Raw genomic sequence first — 24,954 nt, 5'->3', positions numbered from 1 at the left:
TAGAGGGCAGTGCTCTATGCAGAGTTGTTTTGTGGAACCAGATGAAGGGAGAGGGTGACATGTCCAAAGATGAGGCACCCGCTGGCACCCAGATCAGAGCCTGCAGCTTCTCCATGCGGGGAGGGAGGGGCCCGGGAGTCTCCGCAGAGAGCGCCTGTGAGCCCATAGTGGGTGTGAAGGGTCCTGGGAGGAATGACAAGCTGAACCCTGGACGCACTTCCACAGCTCCTGTGGCCGCTGTGCCCCACAAACCGAAGCTGCTGAAGCCACAACGGAAGGTCGCCCTGGTGAGTAATGAAAGTCTGTGTCGCTGTCCCTCAAGCCTCGCACACACTTCAGGGTCCACGTGGTACCTTTGTTGGCTCAAAGCACGAGGAAGGTCCTTGGTGCTTTCATCCCACGTGGGGCCTCTGCCTTCTTGTTGGCTTTTGAGCCAACCTCCCTGCATGAGTTCTTCCTTACTAGAAATGCCGCTTTTCCAAAGAAAGAAGTCACCCTTGGGAATGTATAAAGTAGAAAGTGGACCTGCTTGTATAAATTTACCTGGTAACCACAGTGCAGACCTTAAAAGTGTTAGGGCTTTTTATTCTGAAGTAATTTTAGGTTACAGAGAGTTGTGGGGCTGGCGCAGAGTTCCCAGCCCAGGTCATCATCGGTTACTGCACTTCGCACTTACCCTGGATTCCCGCAGTTTTCAGCTCTCCCTCCCTCCCACCCCAGGATCCGGTCCAGGAGAGCACCCTGCATTGAGCTGTCATGTCTCCTAGTCTCTTTCAGTCTGCGACAGTCCCTGACCTGTCCTTTTCTTTAGTGGCTTGAGAGTTTTGAAGAGCAGTGGCCAGTTATTTGTTAGAAAGTCCCTTGATTTAGGCTTCTCTGAGTTTTTCGGGTGATTGGGATGGGGTTGTCGGCCTGGGGGAAGAGCCTCACAGAGGCGATCCCCCCCGTCGTCGCAGCGTGGTGGAGGCACGCGATGTCAGTGCATCCCATTGACGGTGGTGTGAATCTCCATCGCTTGCGTGAGGTGGTCTCTGCAGCCTCTTCAGTATGAGGCTAATCTTTCCCCTTCCAGGGGCTACTCATTAGAAGCCAGTCACAGACCAGTTCACACTCGAGGGAGGAGAGTTAAGCTCCACCTCCGGAAGGGAGCGGCAGCAAAGAATTTGTAGACTTGTCAAAACCACCACAGTAATTAATAAATATCTTGCCCTGGCTGGGTAGCTCAGTTGGCTATAAGGTCATCCCAATGCACCAAGTTTGCGGGTTTGATCCCTGGTCAGGACCCATACAAGAAGCAACCAATGATGCATAAGTGGAGCAGGAGATCTATATCTCTCTCTCTCTGTCCTTTACTCTCTCTCTAAAAATCAATCAATCAATAAACATTTAAAATAAATTGGGGGAGAGAGCCATCAAAGCTATGCAGACATTCTGTTTTCCTTGAACTCTGCCCACTCTTTTCAGCATTTATCAGTGGATGTTGCTATGGTGTGTTAATGGTGATTTTCTGTTTGCCTCAATCTGTCTGCATTTACTATTTGAAATTCTTTTGTAAGGAAGAGTGGAAGGTGGACCCCTTCTCTCATTTATTTATTCACTGATTTCTCTATATCAGTATGGATGCATGGATATTTAATTGTTTTAGTTTCCAATCGTATTGTTGCTTATTTTGGTGCCAGTGTTGTTCATCAGTTGTGCAAGAGAGAGAGAGGAAGAGAAGCTGGCAAAGCTATTCTAAAATGTGTGTGTACTGTGAAGGGCAGGCTATTCTTGAAGGAAAAGACAAAGTGGGGAATTTATATACTAACTCCAAAGATTTACATTAAAGCCACAGCAATTAATTTAGTACGGCAATAGCACAAAGACAAATAGACCAAAGGAACAGAATCAAGAACTCCAAACCGATCTACATATACACCGTCACTTGATTTATTACAAAAGTGGCATCACATGTAGCGAGGAAGGGCTTATATTTTGAGTGTATGGTAATAGGCCTTTTGGTCCACCTGAAACATGAAGATCCAGAACCCCTGCCTCACACCACACACAAGATTAGAGAAGGAGCACAGACCGAAGTAAAAGGGGAAAATAAAGCTTCCTAAAGATAACCTATCTCCCGAATGTCAGGGTAGGCAAAGGTTACTTAAACACAGCACCTACAGTACCAGCCATAAAAGAAAAGATTGAAAAATTTGGATTGTGTTGAAAGTTAGAAAGTCTATTCTGATTAAAGCTATGAACACAAGAATGAAAAGACAGGCCGAAGGTTGGGCAGACATGTCTGTCACGCGTGTATCTGGCGAAGGACTATCTAGAACACGTGCACACCTACGAATCGATGAGAAATGACAACATTACAATAAAAATGGGAGGAAGCCTTAAACATACACTTCATGAAAGAAGATGCACAAATAGCCAGTAAGCTCATGAAAATCATTTAACCTCATTGGCGCCATGGAAATGCAAGTGAAAAGCATAAAACTAGTTCACATCTACCAGGATGGCTGAAATGAAATACTTGTATGGGTTTTTTTATGCCTGTTTTTCTCTGATCCGTTTGGAATTTAAGAGCGGATTCAGTTGTATCTGTTTATCAGATTATTTTTATACTTTGTTTTATATTTTAATAATCATTACTTGCTAGTTGAATTTATCTTATCAGTACGCTGTAAACAATTATTTAAACTTAGCTTTTCCTAGTGTTATCACTCTTTTGTAAGCTCAGTGTCTTCCCTTCAAATACCTTTATTTGCTTTCACATCTGAGCGATTTGTCTGTGAATGGAAATCTAGTTTTATAAACTGCCCCCACGGTGTTCTGGGAAATATGCTAAAAACTGTTTACTTCCCATATTGCTCAACGTAAATGCCCAACTCCTACTGTGACCTGGAACCCCACATCATGCAGGCCACACATGCAAATAACATTTTCTAGTAGCCAGAGTAAGGACTTGAAAAGAAGCAGATGAAACCAGTTTTAATAATATGGTTTAAAATACTATCATTTAAGCATATAATCAATATGAAAAATTATTAATGAAATATTTTACATGCTTTTGTTTTACTAAATCTTCAAAATCCAGTGTGTAAGTTACGCCTACTGCACATCTCGTGTCAGAACTACATTTCAAGCCCTTAAGAGCCCGGTGCAGGTGGTGACTGCCGTGTTGGACAGCACAGCCCTCTGTGGTCTAGACCCCATTGCCTCTTGGACATCATTTTTACAGCCTCCCCCCTTTCTCGTTCCCCTCTGGCCATACTGGCCTCCCCGGTAGTCTTTAAACATACAGAAGGTCTGCACAGGCCTGTGCACCAGCTGTCCACTCTGCCTGGACCTTCCTTCCCAGCGTATGCCTGTGGCTTATCACCCGCCCCCTCTGGTCTCTGTCTAAGCACACCGCAGTGCGGAAGCTTCTGAAACCCTGCATAAAACATGCCACCCTCTGAGGCACTCCCCACCAGAGGCACCTTCACATGCTTTACATCTATGTGTTAATTGCCTCTCGCTTTCACCAGAACGCAAGGTCTGCGGAGGCAGGGAGCATGCCTGTCTGGCCACGCCTGTTCTCCCCATGCCCAGAGCAGTGTCTAGCACAGGGAAGTGTGTTGGTGAGTCTGCATACCCTCTATGGGTAGGTCCTGCCATTCTGTTTTTGCAGATGGGGACAGTGAAACCGAGAGTCAGTAAACGAGTGACTTACACAAGGTCACACAGCTTGTGGGTGGCAGTCAGGACTTGAACCTGGGTCCTTCTCAACCAAAATGTAAAGTTTTAACCAGCTTATTTGAGGATTTGCCTCAGAGTGGAGTCTGGGTCTCTGAGCATGGCTATAATGTCCTGTCCAGTCTCAACCTGGGCCCTGCTCTGTGCCCAGGTTTCCTCCCTTCTGTTTCCTTACCTGTTTTCCAAAGGGAGCCTCCCTTGTCCTACAGTGAATTGTGGGTTCATACAGTGTGATTCCATTTGGTTTATATCATCAGAAATTCTTCATCAGTTCTGCTCTGTTGACTATTACTCATCCCTAAATGCAGCAGCCGAGGTTTTGCTGATTTCAGTAGATCTCTGGTCGCTCAGTGGGCTTTTGGAAGCTGAACTGAATGCAAAGGCTAAAACTACCAACTTCCCTTGCCTTTGAGCATCCCGCGTCCCATCGTGAGATTCAGTCTCCCTGAGAGAGACAGGCTGAGCTCGCCTTCCTCTCACCTGCGCCGCGTGGGCACGTGTGCATTTTTTAGGTCTTGTCTTCTTAATTCTGATATTTCTCAACAACCTCAAGAGTGACTGTGCCTTGTAAAGTTCCCCACCTTACGTTCTCTCTAAGTTGCTCAAGGACCTGCTGTTTCGAATCCATGGTAATAATAGAAATGGCTACTTATTGAAGTTCTGTTGACATATCCAGGGATGTATCAAAAAGTGCTCTTTGCATGCCATCATATTAATCCTCACAAGATTTGCATGTGAGGACATACTGTTTAAGAAAAGTGAGCTCCTACAACCCACAAGGACAGTATTCCTTCTCCCATGAAGACAGAGCTGCCGTCCGGGTGGACAGCTCTATGCAGTGTCATCAGTCTTGGGTGGATAACTCTCTGTAGTCCCCACCATTCACTTACCCATCAAATAGAAATCAGTTATACACCCATCTTTTGGGTACAGAATGCTGCCTTAAGCTGTTCTGGCCACTTACAAACAGACTGGGTTCCACAGCATTTTCTAAGATTGCTCTGACCTGATCACAAAGTTCTGTTGTTGACTTTCTTGGTTGTATGTTTGTTTGAGCTGGAGAGATTCAACACAGGAAATTCTTAATTTTCACAGAAAGTAAGTCTTGGGCAGTTATATGAATTTCAAGAGGATTCTTTGTTTTATGGAAGTACTCCCAATAAGTTTTTTAAATACCAAATTGTCCCCTGATCATTTAAGATATGAAAAGACTTAAAATGTTCTATATCAACAAGAAGCAAGTCCATTTGGAAGCCAGTTTACAGTTATTACAAAACACAGTAAAAGAAAGAGCTGGCTTGAACTGGGCCTGTCTGAGCAGCAGTTTAGAGTCAGAGCTACCAGGCCCAGCATCTGCAGGTTTTCGTTAATATGAAGATTTATTTTCACCGGAGGCCAGCATTGACCCCAGTCTCAATCTCGTCAATACTTACCTCTCGGATCAATAAGTCTTGATGGCCACTGAAACTAAAGTCAATAGCTACTTAACTCACATAGACTTTGGTGGGTATGACGTGACGCATCTTTTCTTTGGGGCCTGGTACCAGTTTAGGTGTTTAATTCTGCAATTTTTTTCATTTTGCCACGATGTCCGTAAAACAGTGCTTCCTGGAGCAGTCATAGGCCTCTGAGCTCCACGGCCCATTTTCTAGCGTGATGGTGACGTGTTCACCCAGGAAGCCAACCTGCCCACTGCCCGCACGGACTCACCGACTGGAAGGGAGAACCTCCATTTACTGAGCACCTGCTGTGTGCCAGCTTCTCCGCCAGGGGCTTTATGGTCCCATTTCTCATCTCACGTGTGCACGTCAGCTCTTGGTGCCCACCCCCGACCTCCCCAACCCCGCCCCAGACTCCAGGCGGACCTGCTGAGCCTGGATCCTTGTGCTGTCACCTTGAAAGCTTTAGCAAGTGGGCATCTTGTCTTAAGTTTCCAAGATAACATGGTGTTTCGCAAGAAGTACATATACCAGAGACTAACAGTGGTTGGGAAGTGTAAAAAGAAATGAGAGGACTCAAGAAGAAAACGGAGGCAAGAAAGGCATTTTAAACATCTTCTAATCAAGGTGTGGAAACTGCCCTCCACTTTTTTAAAATAACCGAGCCCAGCCTCCCGCTTTCAAAGGTAGCAAGTCAGAGGGCGAGGCCACACTGAGCTCGCAGGTTCCTCCTCAGAGTGTAGCCAGCTTGTGTAAGGACCTTACACGCTCACAGGGGTGTTCCAACAGATCGGTGGTTCTTCCTCCTTGTGGGGGCCAGGGAGCACTTTCACAAAATGCAAAATGTGTAGTGTCCCTTTAAGTTGGGGTGGGCATAGGCACTGGCTCAAAGACCCCTCCAAGCCTCCTGGGGCCCCCGCCCCACGTGGCGAAGCCACCCTGCAGCAGAGCTCCCAGCGCCCGGGGAGCTGATTCACCCACTTCCAGGAGAAGCTGTCTCGGGAGGGACAGGAAAGCCAGGAGCCACTGCACCTGTTCCTGTCGCGTGGGGCGGGTGTTGGCGCAGGCGCCGTGGAGGAAGAGCGCGGTGTCTGCGATGGGAGGCAGACCTCGCGTCGGGGGCCAGTAGCCATGGGGAACGTGAGGTCCAGGGCGGCAGTCAGCGCACCCAAGCTGAGGTCGCCCCTGGCGAATGAGCTGCTATGCCCCCTCTCAGCCGGGGTGCACCCCTCCTCGCTGAGGGTCGCCACTGCCCCCCCTCCGGGTTCAGTCCCTCATAGACAGCACTCGGGAGCGGGACGGGACCGGCCACCCTCGTTCTCTAAGGAGAAGATGATTTCTTGTGAGCAGGGACTGAAGACAAATATCGGGAACATCGTGGGCTGAAGTCCCTCCCGTTTCCCAGGGGCCTCCTGTATCCTGTCTCTCTTGTTCCCACCCATCCCCCACGCTGCTGCCTGGGGATTGATCTAAAACACAGCCCTGTCTGTCATCCCCCCTGGAAGCCCTCTCAGGGCTCCCCCGTGCCTCAGCATGAAGCGTGGCTGCCTGTGAGTGGCGTGGGAAACAGGCCATCATCCCCTGACTCCTGTTCTACCGGGTACCCGTGGGTCTAGGTCCTCTTACCAGTGGCCCCGCGGGCTCTGTCCCGTCCTCCCACAGAGCTGCCACAAACCTACGAGATGTGCTCTCTCCCCTTCTGTTTGAGGCCTCCTGCCCCTTCAGCCCGCTTTTCCACAAATCTAGGTTCGCCTGGACATCAGAGTTGCACCTGTGCGTGTTGGTGACCTTCCCATCACCAGCCCCGTGGCACGTCTCAGCTAATCTGCTCTTCCTGCCCCCTGGGTGCACCGATGCCCTTGTCCCTGGAGGCACCGGCTCACCTGCCGTTGCCCCGATATCTGCTCTCCTCCTGCCTGTGGCCGCTCCCCGGGCCGCCAGGCTTGCTTCCTGGCCACCCTCCAGTGCTGGCCATCTCTGAGTTCTCTCCTGGAACACACCGCCTGGGAGGCCCAGCACCCTCCCGGGGGCAGCAGTCACCGGTGCAGCCCATTTCCCCAGCCCATTCCGGACTGGTTCTGTTTACAGGCCACTCCCCTGGAGGCTCTACACCTACCTCAGATTTGCGCCAGCACACATTGAACTCATGACCTTCCCCCAGTCCTGCTCCACCGGGAACCCCTGCCTCAGGGAATGGCTGTCCTGGCCAGAGCCTAGGTGCCCCCTCCCTCACCCGTGTCCACTGGGGACCGAAGCCTGGCTGTTAGTTTTTGGTGTGCCAGGCTTGACCCTTTCCCCCTCCTCGCTGCCACAGCTGGCTCGTGCCCACCCCGCCCCCATCCACCCGATGTCAGGGCCTCTCCCTGGGCTCCATCCACAGCACCTGGCCCGGCCTGTATTTCAGTCCTTCCCACCCAGTGCTGAAGTCATGTTCACCCGCCTGGGTGACTCTCCTCCATGAGCACCGTGTGGTCCCTTGTCACAAAGTGATCTCTCCATTCCCTGTACTGTGAAGGCTGAGTACACCATAGACACCTTAGCACAGACAGTGGGATGCTCTTTTCAGTTGTGCCAACATCCACATAGCTTCAGATTTACCACCCTATTTATAAGTACATTTCAGTCGTGTTAAGTACATTCACATTGTTGCACAGTCTCCGGAAATCTTCTCATCCTGCGAAATCTGTACTCACAAAACAGCTCTGCTCTCCCCTCCCAGCCCTGCAAAGCCCTGCACTGCCTGTCTCTGCACTGACTCCTCTGGGTATTTAGTGCATGCACATGGAATCGGACAGTGTTTGTCCTTCTGTGACGGCTTATTTCACTGAGCTTAACGTTGTCCAGGACCATCCACGTTGCAACATGTCAGAGCTTCCTTTCTTTCTGCAGCTGAGTAGTACTTCGCTGTGTGTACTGACCACATTTCGCTCAGCCGCTCTCCTGTCAGTGGTCACTGGTTGCGTCCGCATGTTGGCTGTTGGGAATAGTGCAGCCGTGAACACACATGCACAGATCACTCGAGTCCCTGCTTTCAGTTATTTTGTGTAAATACCTGGATGTGAAATTGCTGAAGTGAAATCATATGGTAATGCTATTTGTAATATCTTGAGGAAATGAAGTCATACTGTTTTCTGTAGCAGCTAGTTTACATTCTCACCAACAAGGAGTGTTGGTGCGTAAGGGCTCCAGTTTTTCTGCATCTTACCCAACACTTATTTTGTTTTCTGATAACAGCCATGTGAATGGGTGTGAGATATACCTCGTCGTAATTTTGATTGTTGTTTCCCTGATCAGTGGTGCTGTTTTTGTTGTTGAATTGTAGGAGTTCTTTATGCATACATTTTGGATATTCACCTCTTATCAGATATATAATTTGCAAATAATTTCACCCATTCTGTAGGTTGCCTTTCCTTCTCTTGATTGTGTCCTTTGCTGCTCGAAAGTATTACATTTTCATTAGGACTAGTTTTAAAATCATCAAAGACCCACCTTCCTCATTCCTGTGTCCCCAGAAGAGAACCTGGAATTTGCCGAGTGTGCGTGAAATGGATGAACGATTGAGGGCAGAATCTGAGATTGGCTCTCTCAGTCTTCACTGCTCCACGTGTGGTCCGTGGACCAGCAGCCTGGGTGTCACCTAGAAGTTATAGATGCCACCCTAGATCTACTGAATTCTAGTCTATAGTTAGCAAGTTAACAAGATCCCAGATAAATCTGAGGAACATCAGAGTGTAGAGAAGTGCAGCCCTGAATTACACATCAAACTCAGCCAGCTCTGTTTGGGTTACTGCCAACAAGACAGTCGCTGCCTGCCACCTCAGAGAGGGCTAACAGTTTAGTAAGGAAGGAGTTGGTGGGCTTTTCTTATTTAATCAACACAGAGAAATGTTAATGTGAGAATCTGCTTCTAAAAGGTATCGTGACTCCTCACTGCTGAAAACCTTGCTGGAGAGCTTGTCCCCATGTCAGCTGGGAGCAGCCCTGCCAGTGATGCCCTGGGCCTCTCGTGGGTGGAATCTGACCTGCTCGCCTGGATTGCCCTGGGGTTTAAAGTCTGCAGCAAACCTGCTGAAAGACCAGGGCACCCAGATGGGCAGAAGGGAGGCCGTGCACTTTATGATTGTTGAGAGGGAGCCTGTCTCAGGCACTAGCCCCCGCCCAGTGGGCAGCCGGGGACCGAAAGGCTGTGCCCTGCTCAGTGTTGGTCCGGTGTCAGGGAAGGAGCCCCTCCTCCCAGCCCAGTTCTCGTGAGAATGTGCTGCCAGGGCCAGAAAGAGCCTTTCTCTGATCAGTAGCAGGGAGAAGCTTCGAGCACGCTCCGCACCAGCCACAGAGTGCTGGGAGGATTTTAATAATAACCCAAATCCCAGCAAAATTATTTCCAGAGGACGTGTGTTTCAGGTTTCGTGAAGGATGTTTATAATAAGCCCGAGAATTTCTCTTGTCGTCGTTAATGTGCTCGATAGAACTGGTTTCAGTTAAATTTACATGAAAAGGATATATTAACCTGCATAAAATATGTTCATAATCTCGATTTAAAATTAAAAAGAAGGAAGAAACTCACAACCACATGTACAATATATTGCCCCAAGTAAAAGCCTTGGGAAAAAAACAAAAAGTTTGCTGTGCCACGCTCGTGCCATTTTCACAGAGATAAAATTCTATGCTCCCCTCGGTGCCCATGCACATCCCATCATCGTCTCCGGGAGTTACGTGTGTCAGCGGAGGAGAGAATCGATGCCGAGGCTTCAGAAGGGATGAGCGCGGGGAGACCGGAGTCACTGGCTTCATGGGCTTCCTGTGGCCTGCAGAGAGTGGGGCCCTTTCATGGGTGGGAGGCGATAGTCAGGGAGAAGGGACCAGCGCCCCCAGAGGGGAGTGGGAACGCCGTCTGTGGGGGACTGTGGCCCTGCCCTAGGCTGGCGTTCCCTGGCCGGCGTGAGGTCCGCACGAGGCCCCTGCTGCCCCGCTGCCCACGGACAGCCGCCAGGCTGGATGCTTCTCAGCCCCGGCAGCGGCCGGTGGAGGCTGGTTGAGCCTCTGATTTTATTAACCATGGGCCAGTGAAGCTGTTCCTTCCAGGGAGTCTTTTAAGACTGGTAGTTCCTTAAGCAGTCCTTAGGAACCCCTTTCCAGAGATGACGGGGATCGTACCCCAGAAGTGCTGTGGAGGGAGTCGGCCACGGGTCCAGGAGGGCAGTGTGTCCTTGTGCTGGAAGGAAGGTGACTCTGCAGTTGACCGCCCAGGCCCTGTTTCTCCCTGTACTTGACCACTGTTGCGGAGTCGTGCCCTTATTCCGTCTCCAAGCATTTACTGAGCACCCCCCACAGGCAGTGCGCCAGTGCTGTGGGGACCGGAGCACAAGCCTTACTCGCAGCCCCTGACGAAGGTGAACAGGTGACAGAGGCGAGCCAAGCCCGAGGTCCAATAGGCCCAGCCCATGAATGGTGCCGCCTGGCTGCGCAGGCCGCCCCGGGGTGGGGGCTCCGTCCTGGGCCTCTGTCCCTGTGTGTCTGCAGGGAGTGTCCCTGCAGAGCCCTAGCTTGTCTCCTCCTTGGCTCTGCCGGTTTGCTGCCTTTATTGGGCAGCTCATTGCTGCGATCATTGCACTGCTGGGAAATTGTTTCTTAACTTTCTCACTCTATTTTGTTTTTGTAATCTCATGGAACAATATCATTTGTGCTCACATTTGATATTTTTTAAAAAAACGTATTTCATTTAAAACCTCAGTTTTGAATGCAGAGCACTTCAGAGTGGTTATTAAAAGACTTTTTCAATCTCAGATTGAGAGTACTAGAAATGAAGTGCCATTTCAGAGAAAAAGGAAAACGTTATCATTGTATGTGTTACATCAAGCGAGGCATTTACATTATCAGCAGGAAAACTTCTGCAAGATCCTGAGTTCATGACAAACTAGTGATACCTTCAAGGGGATTTTGTTTCCCTGGCCAATTCAATTCTAATTTATTATTATAACTTTCTGAACCTGAATTTATAAATTCTGACAAGAACATATGATGTCCTGAAAGGAGCAGCCTAGAGAATTTCTGATTGGAGCGTGCACAGAGGGATGAAGCATACAAACCATGAATTTGTTTTTATGTACCTATTGCCCCCATTATGAATGAACTCAAGTGAGCTCGCATACCTACTGCTTTTTATATCTGGTCTTAATGTTTCTTCCCTGTACTTTGTGTCCATGACATAATGCAAGTTGGTAGTGATGATGGTGATGAAGGTGGTTGTAATGATGGTTATGATGGTGATGAAGATGGTTGTGATGATGGTGATGGTGATGATTGTGATGAAGGTGGTTGTGATGATGGTGATGGTGGTGGTGGTGATGGTGGTGATGGTGATGATTGTGATGAAGGTGGTTGTGATGATGGTGATGATGGTGATGGTGATGGTTGTGGTGATGGTGATGAAGATGACTATGATGATGGTGATGATGGTGGTGGTTATGATGGTGATGAAGGTGGTTGTGATGATGGTGATGATGGTGATGAAGATGACTATGATGATGGATGGTGATTGCAGTGGTGGTGATGATGGCGATGATGGTGATGAAGGTGGTGATGCCACTTTCCTATGCAGGCACTATCCCAGTGCTTACATTGGGACAACCCTATCCTAAGCATTGCTATTATCTCCATCCCATAGATGAAGCAGGGGAGGCACAGGGAGCTAAGTACTAGCACAAGCTAGCACACCAGGGAGTGGCAGAGCTGGTTCTGGCCAGACACTTGGCTTTTGGTCCCTGTTCTTCCCCACTGGGCTCTGGGCTCTGCTGCGTCTCATCAAAAATGCTCAGTAAAGTCCTAGCCCTCTGGGCCTCTGGTGTTTTCTTTCCTGTCCTCACTGGACAGATTTTACATGGTGAAAGCTGTGATTCCAGGTTGGATGCAGGAGTGGGGCTGATCATTCAGAATTTGCATTTGTTAGAACAGAAAGTGAAATTCCTTCCGCAGACTCTTCCTTCTCTGAGGTAGCCTCTCTTAGGAGTTTGGCTTGTATTCTTCTAAGTATTTTTCTATGTGTATACAAAATTGTATCCATATCTATTTTATATTCCCAAAGTGTACGTACAGTCAGCCCACAATCGGTGTAGGTCATGGCCACAGATTTACGACAAATACATTTCTATGTGCAGAGTTCCCTAAAAAAGAGAATGATCCTAAAGAACATGCTCACACATTGTTTCTTCATTAACAACGTATCAGGCCCATATTTCTACATCAGTATATAGAGATCCCTCTACCCTTTTAATGACTACAAAGTGTTAGCATCATTTCTTCTGTCTGTCCTCTTTCTATCCACCTACCTATGTCATACGTCCACATTTTAACTTATTAAGTTGAAAGCCACATGCAGATTTTATGATTCCCAGCAGTGGAACCCAGGTATGCTACTTCCCGGTAGAGTGTCTCATGGAGCCCCGAGACAGGCTGAAAGAGAAAAGAGTTCACGGTTTTTCTGCTCATGATTCCTTCCCTCTATTCCTGAGGATATCCACAAGACTGATTTTCTTTTTCATCTTGCCTTAAACTCATTCAATTGCTTATTTAAAATGTGCTCTATTTCCTATGTGCCAGGTGGCACCTGAGCAGGTATCTTCCTAGGAGCCAGGTTATGTGAGTGGTGTGCTCCAGCCTACTCCTATCCAGCAGAGAGAGCACATCTCTCTGGCGTCTTGAAATCAGCCATTGTGGGAGGGTTTACACTTGGAATCAGCAAATGCTGCAAATTAGAGCCTTTTTCTTGGACAGCCAGTTGCTCAGCAATTACCAGCACCAGCAGTGAGTGTGACATAGTCACTGCCGGTGTGGCCAGAGTCCATCTGTAGCACCAGTGTTGCTACTTACTACCTGTTGACCGCAAGCTTGTTCTTTCTTTGCATTCATTTCCACATGTGTAAAGCAAGGTGACAAGAAAATCTGGGTAGAGTTGGTGCCCTAAGTAAATATTAGCTGCTCCAATGACGTTCCGGTGGGAGAAGGTAGGAGGTAACCAGCGGACAGGATGAGGGGATACACGCCCTGCAGGGCGATAGAGCGGAGTAAGGGAGCCGCAGAGGGACGGTGTTTATGGGGAGGGGGCTTCCTTGGAGCAAAGGCCTGATAAGTGAGGGAGCAAGCCACACTGCTATGTGGGGGAAGAGCGTTCTAGCAGAGAGCACAGCCCAGCAAGCACCCCGAGGTGGGCTCCGGACAAGGAGTGGGAGACAGTGCGGCCGCAGCCGTGATCAGCGAGCGGACGTGTGTGGGGAGTGCGGTTGGAGGAGTGCCGTGCGAGAGCGCAGCGGTCAGGGTCCTGATCGGGACCCGAGTTCATTCTGAGTGTGGTAAGAACCTGGAGGATTTGCTCAGAGCAGTTAGTGGCACAGTGTGACCTGTCTTTTCAGAAGGATTACCTTTTCCACTATTAAAAAAAAAAAAAAAAATCACTGGATCTTTTTGGCACTGGCCCGAGGCCCAATGGCACCCATCAGAATCTGACACATCGTATTTTCCAGATGATCTCTTAGTATCTTCTTCTCTCTGCCTCTAAATACTTTAAAGGGACCAACTGTTAAAACAACACTTGGGTTTACTTTGTGGTAATTATTACAGTGATAATAATAACTTAATACTTATATAACATTTACTCTTTACTTACTAGGTAGTTTTCTAATTACATGTATTAATGCATTTAATCCTCACAATAGCCTTGTAAAATAGATACTATTATAAGTCTAACTTCACAGCTGTGGAAATGGAAGCACAGAGAGGCTTGCCCAGGGTCACACAGCTTGTAAAGGGAAGCCTCTCTGTGCCTGAGCGTCATGCTCTTTGGTACCACAAGGCAGACCCTTGCACAGTCCGGTGGCCCTCGGAGAGCGTCACAGCTTGCAGTCGATTGGAAGACTGAGAGGGTTCAAATTAGTCTCAGAGCCGACTCCTGCACAGAAGTGGATAAGCAAACGCTCTTCTCCTAAGCATAGACGTTCCCTCAGTAACACTGCCCGTAAAAGCACTTCTGGAAGGCAGCTGGGAAAACATTCACCAACGGTCCATGGGGAAGAGAGAATGTGACTGTTCGATCACGAAGCGATCACTGTGCCACTCTGAAGGTTTCATGTATCTGGACCTTCCCGAGAGCATTATCTATAATAACATTTTAACTTCCCAAACATGCATTGCTTAAATCTAGGGACATTCATCTGTCTAATGAATTGCAAAGCCTCGGTTGGGCCTTTCTGTGCGTGGCTTTGACTAGTTTGGACACCTCCATCTGTCCTCTGAACACTTAGCCAGGGGTATGTGACTATCTGTCCTGTCAAATTCTTTCTTGAACTGCCCTTTGCTGAGCATCCTTTGACTTCTCCAGATTCAAGAGTGTGATGTGAATTTGCTCTGCTCAAGATTTCCGAGTGACTTCACCCAGCCTCAGGTGCCAACAAGCCTGGATAGGACTTTGAAAATCTCCATCTCCAGCCAAGACCTCTCCTGAATTCCAGATCCTTTCTAATCTATTAGATCCTTTGTAATCTACCAAAGTCCCAGAGAACACCGGGTTATTTACTGACCCTCAGTCAATGGGTGACCATGTGAAAGCTGCATGTGGGGTAGGAGCCTGGGCAGATATAATCCCAAGGTTTACAGATATCTGAAGCAACAGTAGAAGGTCACATTTCTTGTATCCCCAGGTGCAGTGACCAAGGGTCCTAGTCTCTAGATCCTGGCTCAAGTTGTCAAGACATGCCTAGTCCGTAGTCATAGCTGCGTGCTGGATATGGGGATGCACCCAATCCCCGCCTCAGCTCTGAGTGAGGATTCTGGCATCAGTTATGCTGGTGGAGCCGGAGGTCCATGTGGAGCAACGATCTCCACTCCAAGGAGATGACAAGCACAGGCCTGGCATGTGGCTCCCGTGGTTACCTCAGAAAACTTCTCTGACTCTGTCAACACTTGTTTAGCTCCGTACCTCCGCCTGTCCAGCGGGCACCTCTAATCAGGGCCGCTGACACCTCGCACACAGCCTGGCCAAAGCAGAGCCTGCACCCTTATGATCCGTGCTGGTCAGGGGCACGCCTGTCCCTTCCTTGGAGGCTAAGAATCTGAGGGATGAGACTGTGCAGATGAGTTGGGGGTCACCTGTAGGCGCTTCAATGAGCTTCTCTCCTGCTTCTCACTATCTATTCCGATCAGTACCACCTCACTGTCTACCCTCAGAGAGGTCCTCTGTCCCTAAACACCGCGCCAGGCTCCCTGGCCTGTGATGAGGATGGGTCAGCTCCCTCCTCCCCTTCTCCCCACAGCCCTTTTAGCTGAAGCTCACACTGCCCACTGAGCAGTGCAGGCCTGTTCTGAAAACCCACTTTCCCACGATTTAGGACTTGTGCCAATAAAGCTTTCCTGTTGTCTTTGGAAGGTCACCCTATGCCCCTTGGGACTCAGGGATTGCGTCTGCCTGGCTGGCTCACCTGAGTCCAGGCTTTACGACAGAGCCTCCGTCACGCGTGAGGGCCGGGCACCTGCGGTGAGCAGAGTATGGGCCCAGGCAGGACTGCATGGCTGAGTCCAGGCTCCAACCTGCAACAGTGGCGTGACCTTTTATTTTTATTTCATTTTAATTTTATTTTTATTGATTTTAGAGCGGGAGAAAGGGAGAGAGAGAGAGAAACATGGATGTGAGAGACACCAATTGGTTGCCTCCCTCACGTGCCCTGACCGGGAATCAACCTGAACCCTTTCGGTGCACAGGACAATGCTCCAACCCACTGAGCCACACAGGCCAAGCCTGTTTGCTCCTCCGTGAAGTGGGCATGGCCGCTGGACCCACCTCCCAGGGCTGGTGCTGGGGCTGAAGGAGACGGTGAAGATTAGTCAGCGTTTGCTGCGTTCTGATTTCACAGGTACCGGTCCTCAGCGCACCCTCTGCCGCCTCCCAGTCACTTTTGGACCGTGTTCTTTGTGTCACTAGTTAACCCCTGTCTGGGAAAGATGTCTCTTTTGTTCATTTTGATTCTTTATTTTCATTTAACTTGCACCTCAGGGATCTCGACCTCTCTTCATAATATGTTTAAGCGTAAATAAGTATGCCGGTCAGCAGGCCTGTGGAACTCAAAACTAAGTCAAGTTCATACCCAGGGCGGGCCGCCTGGGACCCAGCATAGCTTTCCCTCCTGGGTTTGCACCCATCGAGGGCCCCTCATCCAATGGAGCCTCACTGAGCACGCACGCCCCCCCCCTCCCCCAGTGGCCAGACTTCACATCGGGAGGGGAGTTTGTTTTACCAGGTGCTGCTCTATTGAATAAAAAATGAGCACTTATCTTTACGGGGAAGAGGAAGTCTGCCCTCGGTAATGGTAACGGGTGGTTCTCTCCTGGGTAAACAGATTCCTGACAGTGCAGCTCTGGCAGAACTGCAGTCACAGTTTGAAGTCCAAGGTGACGTTAGCATAAGCATCCATGGCTTAGGTATCGATCTGCTGCTGGGCTAATGGTATTACCCCGTGGAGCTCCTGACATTGGAGAACTTGCAGTGGCTGCAATTGCATTTTTCTTTTATCCTGCAGCTTAATTCAACTTGTGTATCAACGGTGATCCCTATGAAAAAGCCTGATTTTGCTAGAGTCTGCACCAAATGCTAAATCTCTCTCTCTCTCCTGCTAGGAACATTAACTTCTGGCTTGAGTCCTGGAAACACACTTACAAAATGAAATTCTCAGAAACTACCACTCAGGAGCTTGAAGAGTGGGATGTTCCTCGGAGGTGCACAACTTCTGAATCTTTCTAGTTTTAGCCCCATGAAGTAATTTTTTCTTGTAGACATACTTTCCACACTCTAAAACCAGGGAGAGGGTTTAAATGAGAGGCTGCCGCCTGCCGTTGCCTCCCCGCGGGCAGAGCAGGTGCATGGGAGGTGGGAGACATGCATTCCAAACCCTGGAACGTGTGTCGAGGCCATAGGCTCCGTCACTGCATTAGAAACGGCGCCTTGGGACCATCATTTCCCAGTTCTTTGAGGGAATGTTGTGCTATGTGCGGATTTGATGTGGCTCGGTGAGCACTTGAATTCAAGCCTAGGATCAGTAAGGTCCTTAAGGAAAGTGGAAAGGTAATTACTAGACCACTAGCACCTACTAGAAGAGCCAAAATAAAAAATACTGACAATACCAAGTGCAGACAAGTACATAGAGCAGTTAAAACTCTCAGACCTTGCTGGTGGGAGGAAAGGATGGTGCATTACTCTGGACAAATAGTTTGGCAGTTTCTTATAAAGTTAAACATGTGCTTTTCATATCAGGCAGCAAAACCACCCCTGAGTGTTTACTCTGAGCAGTGAAAATGTCTTGCAAAAACCTACACGTGAATATTTATAGCAACTCTATTCATAGCTGCCAAAAACTTGAAACCACCCAAATGTCTCAGCCCGTGAATAGATGGGCAAACTGTGGCACGTGGTACACCGCAGGATACTCCTCAACAGTCAAAAGGAACAAACCATTAATATAAACAACTGGGATGAATGAGGGGATTATGCTGAGAGAAAAAGAATGGTCTCAAAATCCTACACACTGTAGGATTCCTTTCACATATGACATTCTCTAAGAGACAAAACCATAGTGACAGAAAACAGATCAGGTTCCAGGGGCAGAGTTGGAGGGAAGACGTGACCATGGGAGTGGTGTGAGGGGTGTGATGGGACTGTTGTGGGTCCTGTCATGGAGGTGGCCAGTAGTCTGTATGCGTGTAAAATGCATACACTGCCCACCTAAAAATTCACTTGTACTGCATGCTGTTTAAGAAAATTAAATTTAACAATTGTGAAGAATCCTCTGTGTCCCCGGAAGACACAGCAGGAGGCGTGAGTAGATGTGCATCTTTGGGCTGGGGGCAGGGAGTCAAGCCAAGCCGTGCCGGGCAGGGCAGCTGGGGGGAGAGGCCTGTGTGCTGGGGACACTACCTGGGCCAGCCCTTGCTCCTCACGGAGTCCAGGTCCCCTTCCTCCGGTGTCCACGTAAAATGTGTTGACTCTTGTACACACCCACCTGTCCAGGTGGCTCATTTTCTCTCCCCTGAAGAAAGGCTGTTCCCTTGTGCTCCCTCCTCTCTGTCAGGCTGCTCCGGCTGCCACTCCAAGCACCACAGACCGGTGGCTGGAACATGGCAATTAGCCTCTCCTGGTCCTGGAGGCTGGAGGCTGGAGGCTGGAGGCAAGGCTGGAGGCCGGAGGCCGGAGGCGAGGCTGACCCAGCAGCTGGCAGGGGTGTTTTCTCCTGATTCCTCTCCTTGGTTTGTAGATGGCCGTCTCCTCCCTGGTCCTCACATGGTCTTCCTTCTGTGTGGATCTGTGTCCTGACGCCCTTTTCTGATCCAGGTGTCAGTCATATTCGATTCGGGCCCACTCAGAGGACCTCACTCTGCCTTGGCTACCTATTTAAAACCCCTATCTCCAGATGCAGTCATGCTCTGAGGTGCTGGGGTTAGGGTTTCCTCATAAGGATTTTGCAGGAACACAATTCAGTCCACGACAACTAATTTTCTAGAATTTCCTATATGTCAAAAGATATCCAGGGCTCTTTGGTTCACATAGTTCTCAGTAATCCATAAATAATTCAGAACATAGACAAATGGGTGACATTTTAACTCTCTAGTGAGAAGGGGATGACACCGAAACGCTTGTTTATTTGGCGCACACGCTTTGGGCATCTCCTGTAGGGCAGGCGTTATATACATCATCTCAGTTAAATCCTCAACAAGATGGATCCCTGAGGGCCAGTGATAGACCTGGCCCCAGGTCACACAGCTGACATCTGAACTGTGGTCCAAGTGCCTCTTGTACCTACGTTCTGAAGTCAGCCAGGACCATGGCCTCGGCCTCCCTCCTCACCTCCTCTCCATGAACATGTCCATTGAACTGAGAGCTAGAAGGACTTTCCTTTGTCCAGCCTACCTGGAAATGTATGAACACTGAGAATAGAGGTACATAAAACAGTGGGGTTCAGAACATACAGGACACCAGGCAGTGAACACAAATGCCAGGCCTTTACTGGAGGGACAGAGAGAGAAGCTGCCCAGGAGCCTGCGGGCTGGCAAAAGGAAAGAGTGGAACCAAACAGCCCTGGCGCAGTGGGCCCTCGCAGGCCCAGAGAGCGCTGGGCTTTTTCTAAAGGGCTTTTTCTACCAGGACTTCCAGCCGTTGGTCCACTTCTGCTGTCTGATCCTTCCCCTCCTGCCTTCCAGTAAATGTAGTAGCATCAGGGACAGGAGACCAGCTCAGGCCTGAGGCCAGGAAAGCCTACTTCTGACACTTTCCTTGCCTTTTGGCAGAACCTAAAGTTTTGTAAATGGCCAGTTTAAGAGCATTTAAGTTTGTGGTCTCGAGTGCCGATGCCGCATGCACTTCTGTGCTTCCTGCACCCCAAGAGCAGGGTGGGGGCTTGAAGGGAGTCCTATTGAGGGCTATCAGATGGCAGGGAACCAACAGAAGAGCTTGTTGATCCGTCCTCAGAGCCCCCTTGCCATAGGCACGGGGAGTGATTCCTTAGCAAACCAGGCCTGGCTTAACTGCCGAGACTGGGCCATCGCCTGACCCACAGGCGGGGTTCTGCAGCCCGTCTCCCACACTGCCCGCGCTCCGCTGCAGTTGCTGTAACCTTTACATCTGCTCCTGGCTCCTGGATTTATTACCAGTTCTAGTCTTACCCACTCTCGCTGATGTGCTGGTACTTTTCTCTAAGCTAATTCTCAATGCACCCAAACCTTCCACGAAAACTTGGGTGCAAAGGAAGGTAGCGTGGTGCCAACTGGTGAGGAGTCCGCGCTTGTCCCGTTCACCAGCTCTTAGGAATTCATTCCCAGCTAAACACGCTGGGAACTGTAATTAACACATGGCTGATTGTGACAGCCAAGCGTGCATGCCAGAAAAACAAGAGGTTCTTTAAGGGTGCCAAGGGCTGATGTTATGCATCTTCTGTTGGAAACTGTATACACTTCACAATTCGGAGCCTCCTGTGTGCTGCCTCATATCTTCAATCAAATTATTATATCCCAGAAATATGCATAAGGGAAATGATTCTACACACTCTATGGGGTGGGGGTGGTGGTGCTTGTAGCAGTAATTGAAGTACCTTTCCACTTATGAAAGTACTAATTTTATTTGTTTTTATTGCTTTTCTAGATGCAATTATTTATTTAGTGTGCTTTGGCTTTATTAAATTATGTTTACTATCGGAACATCATAAAAATGTATGAATGCAGCACACCAGCCAAGCCAGCCTGTGACCTGTATTGAGGAAGCTAGTGTTATTTTTCATACCCAAACGTAATGGAGTAACTTAAGAATAAACAGATAATCTACACTAGAAAACAATGCAGTTTCAAGGTAATGTAATAAAACACCTGGACAATATGATTTCATAAATCCTGCCTCTAAAATTTACATGAGTTGGGCTTTGAGTACTTATTTGAGTACACGTGGCATTTCTAAATGGAACCAGAGTGCAAAATGCAATTAAACCGAAGGCAGGATGCACACAGGGTTTTTGTTGGCTTGTAAGGTATGGGCGACTAAGAAGCAATGTAGAGTTTGGGTGTCAGAAGACAAACAGGAGCCTGTCCCTCTAAGTGTCCTTAGCTCCGCAATGTGCAAATGGCGAGGCAGCCTGCGGAGGTGGCACCAGCCAGCTGCAGCACTCGCTGGCTGGAGGAGGTCGTGGCATGTTCTGTCTCCTGCCCCCTGAACCTAGCACGTGTTGCATTCAAGAGAAAAGGGGCTTCCTGCTTTTGGAATTCTTTTGAGAAACTTAAAATGAAAGCAAATGGTTCATTCGTCCTGAATTTTGGTGAGATAACCGAGGTAAAAGCACAAAAGGGCAAAAATGGAAACAGAGCAGCAGCACAACCAAAGCCAAAAGGCAAGGCTCGGAAGCGGGGCTGCTTGTGAGAAGGCCAGTTCCTTCATCTTTCATGACCATCCTCTATGACCACAGATTAGCCAGTTCCTTCATCTTATGAACTAGAATTAATTACTGTGCTGTTTAAATACGTGTTCCTTCCACAAGATTCAAAAAGTATAAAGAGACGTATACAGTAAAGGGGGAGGTCTCCTGGGTCGTCCGGCCCCCCCCGGGAAAAGGGGCCCCAGGTTCTCTGTTCTCCAGGCAGGCTCCGAGGGCTTGGGGAGCCTGGAGATGCCGGCACACCTGTCGCTTGCACACTTTGCACCAGCGGCGGTAGAACACGCGGGGCGCACGGGCCCCCTGTTCCCGTAGAGACCGGCGTGCTGGCCGTGGGGACGCACCGGTCCTCTGCTGACGCTCGTTTACCTGTTGCCAGGTTTTGCTGGCCCAGCGGCCAGGTCCACCGACAGTGTGCAAGGGGCGTGTTTCTCTTTCTTGCGGCAGTCTTTTTAAACGTTTTATTCACGTATAGATGACATGCACATTAGTTTCAGGGGTGCACCATAGTGGCTCCACATTCGTGTTTCTTACAATGCGATCGCCCCGATGCGTCGAGCACCCGCCTGTCACCCTGCAGAGCCACTGCGGCTTTACTGACTGTCCCCTGCGCCGCACAGCCCGCCGGTCACTGGCTGACGGTCTAACTGTGAGTTTGTGCGGCTCGTTTCCCTTCACCTTCTCCGCCCCACCCGCCCTCTGGCAGCCACCAGTTTACGGTCCCCAAAGACAAGGGAAGTGTCAGCTGACCTTAAATCCCAGCTCTGTCCTCTGGCAGGCGCTCTCACGCCGCACCTGCCCGTTGGTTGTCTCCTCGCCTATGAACCTTTGGGCCCTGCCTGTTACTTCTCTTAATTTTCTGATGGGTTGTTGAATTGTAAAGCCCTTTGATAGGAGTTACAGATGTTTTCCCCCTCTTTCCAATTGCCCTTTGACTTTATTTAGAGTGCTTTGCCCTATGAAAATGTCCATATAGTTTCTCTATTACTTCTGGACTTTATATCATACTTTAAAATACACATCATATGATGAGATTATTTTTAAAATTTTCTCACACATTCTTCTAGCACTTTTATGAGTTTATTTTCCACATTGAAATGTTTAATTCATCTGGAACTTCTCTGGTATCAAGACAGATATAGGGATATAATTTATTTTAAATGGCTAGCCAAGTATCCCCCACCATGTATTGACAAATAACATTTGAGTTAATTTCTGGACTTTTTCATCAGTTCCGTTGATATTATATCTATTCACTTGCCAGTACTACAGCATTTTTTAAAAGTTATTTTCATTGATTTTTAGAGAGAGCAGAAGGGAGAGGGAGGGACAGAAACCTCCGGGTGCGAGCACACCGATCAGCTGCTCCCTGTGTGCCCCCTGCGAGGCTCTGAGCCCGAAACCGGGCCGTGTGCCCGACTGGGAATCTAACTGGCGGCCTCCTGGCGGCTGGGGCGACACCTAAGCAATGGAGCGCACCGCCCAGGCGGTGCTACGGTATTTGAATGATTGCAGCTTTGTATTTTTAATATCACTGGAGCTGGATCGCTAAATATTTATTTCAATCATGTTACTTAAACATGGTAAGAAAATATATACACCTATGACTACTTTATTCAAAAATCGTTTTCAACAAAAATGTTTTTAAATTTTATTAGATACCTTTCCAGTATCTATAAAGATAACAAAATGGCTTTTTTATCTACTATTGTGAATTAATAGATTTTTCTAATATTGAAGCATCTTTGCATTCTCTAAATAAAATTAACATGATTATCTAACTTTTAATATACTTCATTCTCTGAGTAAATCTGATTTAAAATTTATATTAATAAATTAGATTGTTCTAAAATATGTGAATTTTTTTCTTTTTTTAATGCATAAGATCGTTTTAATTACATTGGAATTATCTGTTCCTTAAAGAAATTTTTTTTTTAGAAACTTGTATAAAACTGCCTGGCACTGGTGTTTTTGAGAGAGTTTTTGACAATATTTCTTTCTTTCCCCTTTCCCTTCTTTTTTCCATGTTCCTTCTTTCACTTTCTTTTCTTTTCTTGATGGTAATTAGAACATTCATTTTTTTTTTTGAATTAATGTTTGTAATTCATATTCTTCTGGAACATTACCCATTTTATCCTGTATTTCAAATTTCTTGCAATAAGTTGAGCAAAGTAGTTTTTTTTTTATTTTAATTTTTTTCTTTATTTACATTGTAGTCCCTTTCTTATTTCCTTTTTTGTTCATTTATGTGTTTTTCCCTTTTTATCTCAATATATTTTTTAGTGTATTTATATTATTGGTGCTTTCCAGCACAAGCTTTTGGATATTTTTATTAATTCTATTGGGTTTTTTGTTTTGTTTTGTTTTCTGATTCACATAGTCTGGTTTTAATTTTATTGGTTCTTTCTGCTTTACTTTCAGTTAGTTTGTTCTTTTTCTAGCTTTTTCAGTTGGCTGCTTCAGCCATTTAATTCACATTGTTTAATATAAATATTTAAGTCCGATTTTTCTCTGAGTACTGTGTGTTTTAGGTTCTGGCAAGTAATAGTTTCTTTGTCATTGTTTTCAAGATACTCTGAAATTTTAGTTTTAGACAGGTAGGCCATTTAAGAAAATCTCTAGGTGGTAGCATTCTAGTTTTGTTATTAATTTCTAAGATTTTTGTTTCTGTCTCTATATTTTTTCCTTTGGTCAGAGACTGTCAGTGACATTACTTTCACTTTTTAGAATTAAAGTTTACTTTGGCCTAATCTTCAGTCATTTTTTGCTAGTGCTCTATGTTGACTTGAAAAGAAACCATAGCGCCTCCCGCAGGCCTGGTGTGCCGCCCAGGGCGGTGAGATGTATGTCGCTGTGTTTCTGAGGTTTTATGTCCTTGTAAGTTTTCCTTCCTCTCTCCCCCTGCGCCCCCCAAACGCGACGAGCGCGTGACGGGGCGCCCGTGTCTGTCTCGCAGCCACAGATCGCCGAGGAGAACCTGACCTACGCCGAGCTGGAGCTGAGCAGGCCCCGCCGGGCGGCCGCCGGCGCCCCGAGCAGCACCGTCTACGCGCAGATCCTGTTCCAGGAGAACGAGCTGTAGCTGCCCGGCCGCTCACTGCCTGAAGCCTTGGCCACAGCGCCCTCGCTTTCCTATTTCACTTGTGCCTTCCGTGTGGTGGGGACCCCTCCCTTGGGGCGTTCCCGGTGCCTTGAGAGAGGTACGAGGCTCCTCTCCTCCAGAGGGGGGCCGTGGCCCTTGGACAAATCCTCTGCGACCAGTTTTTTCGGCTTCCGAGCCCTGAGGGGTGAGGACCCCATTTCTGAGAGCATCCAAGGAGGTTCGCTGCTGAGCCAAACCCCTTCCCGGTTTCATCTTTCTCTGGATTTTAATTTTTTATCTTAATATTGATCTTGTATCCTTCCTGTATCGGTGATATGAAGCGCAGTGTATAGCTAGAGGAAATGCCTGGTAGGCCCGGCGCGGGGGGACGGTAGAGAAGTACTAACTGGTTTTCAGGGGATCAGATAACCTCGCTGGGGCACCCAGGGCAGCACAGGCTGCTTACTGCAAATTGCCCTCCAGATGGCATCTCTTGTCTTAAACCGATGCTCTGGGCCTGCGATTTAAGGGCAGAGAGGCACGTTGTGGGGAAGTCCGAGGTCTAACGGACAGTGAACCGCCTCTGAACACCCAGTGCCTGTCCCATCCATGATCGCCCCAAACCACAGGACACGTAGAGCACCGTGCTGAGGGCTCCCACCCTTCGGCAGCGTGGACTCTACTAGCGAGAAACTGACACCCTCCGCAGAAACTGGCGTCCTCCAGGGTCCTGTCAGGCTCTTCCAGAGGAGCAGGGGAGTTT

The 24,954-nt window shown here is 48.3% G+C and overlaps 1 protein-coding gene across 1 annotated transcript in view; it reads left to right on the top strand.

The window, feature by feature from the left end:
* The window catches only part of VSTM4 (V-set and transmembrane domain containing 4), an 85,426-nt gene extending 61,235 nt beyond the window's left edge, over nt 1-24,191 (top strand). The window contains exons 7-8 of the mRNA XM_087824233.1: nt 226-287; nt 24,066-24,191. Coding sequence (XP_087680359.1) covers nt 226-287; nt 24,066-24,191 — 188 coding nt within the window. The remainder of the gene's footprint in view (nt 1-225; nt 288-24,065) is intronic.
* Nucleotides 24,192-24,954: the final 763 nt, after the last annotated feature.

This window comes from Miniopterus natalensis, chromosome 14 (assembly GCF_054644295.1).
Source record: "Miniopterus natalensis isolate mMinNat1 chromosome 14, mMinNat1.hap1, whole genome shotgun sequence".
Classification (NCBI taxonomy): domain Eukaryota; kingdom Metazoa; phylum Chordata; class Mammalia; order Chiroptera; family Miniopteridae; genus Miniopterus; species Miniopterus natalensis.
This window is presented reverse-complemented; position numbering and strand designations above follow the sequence as displayed.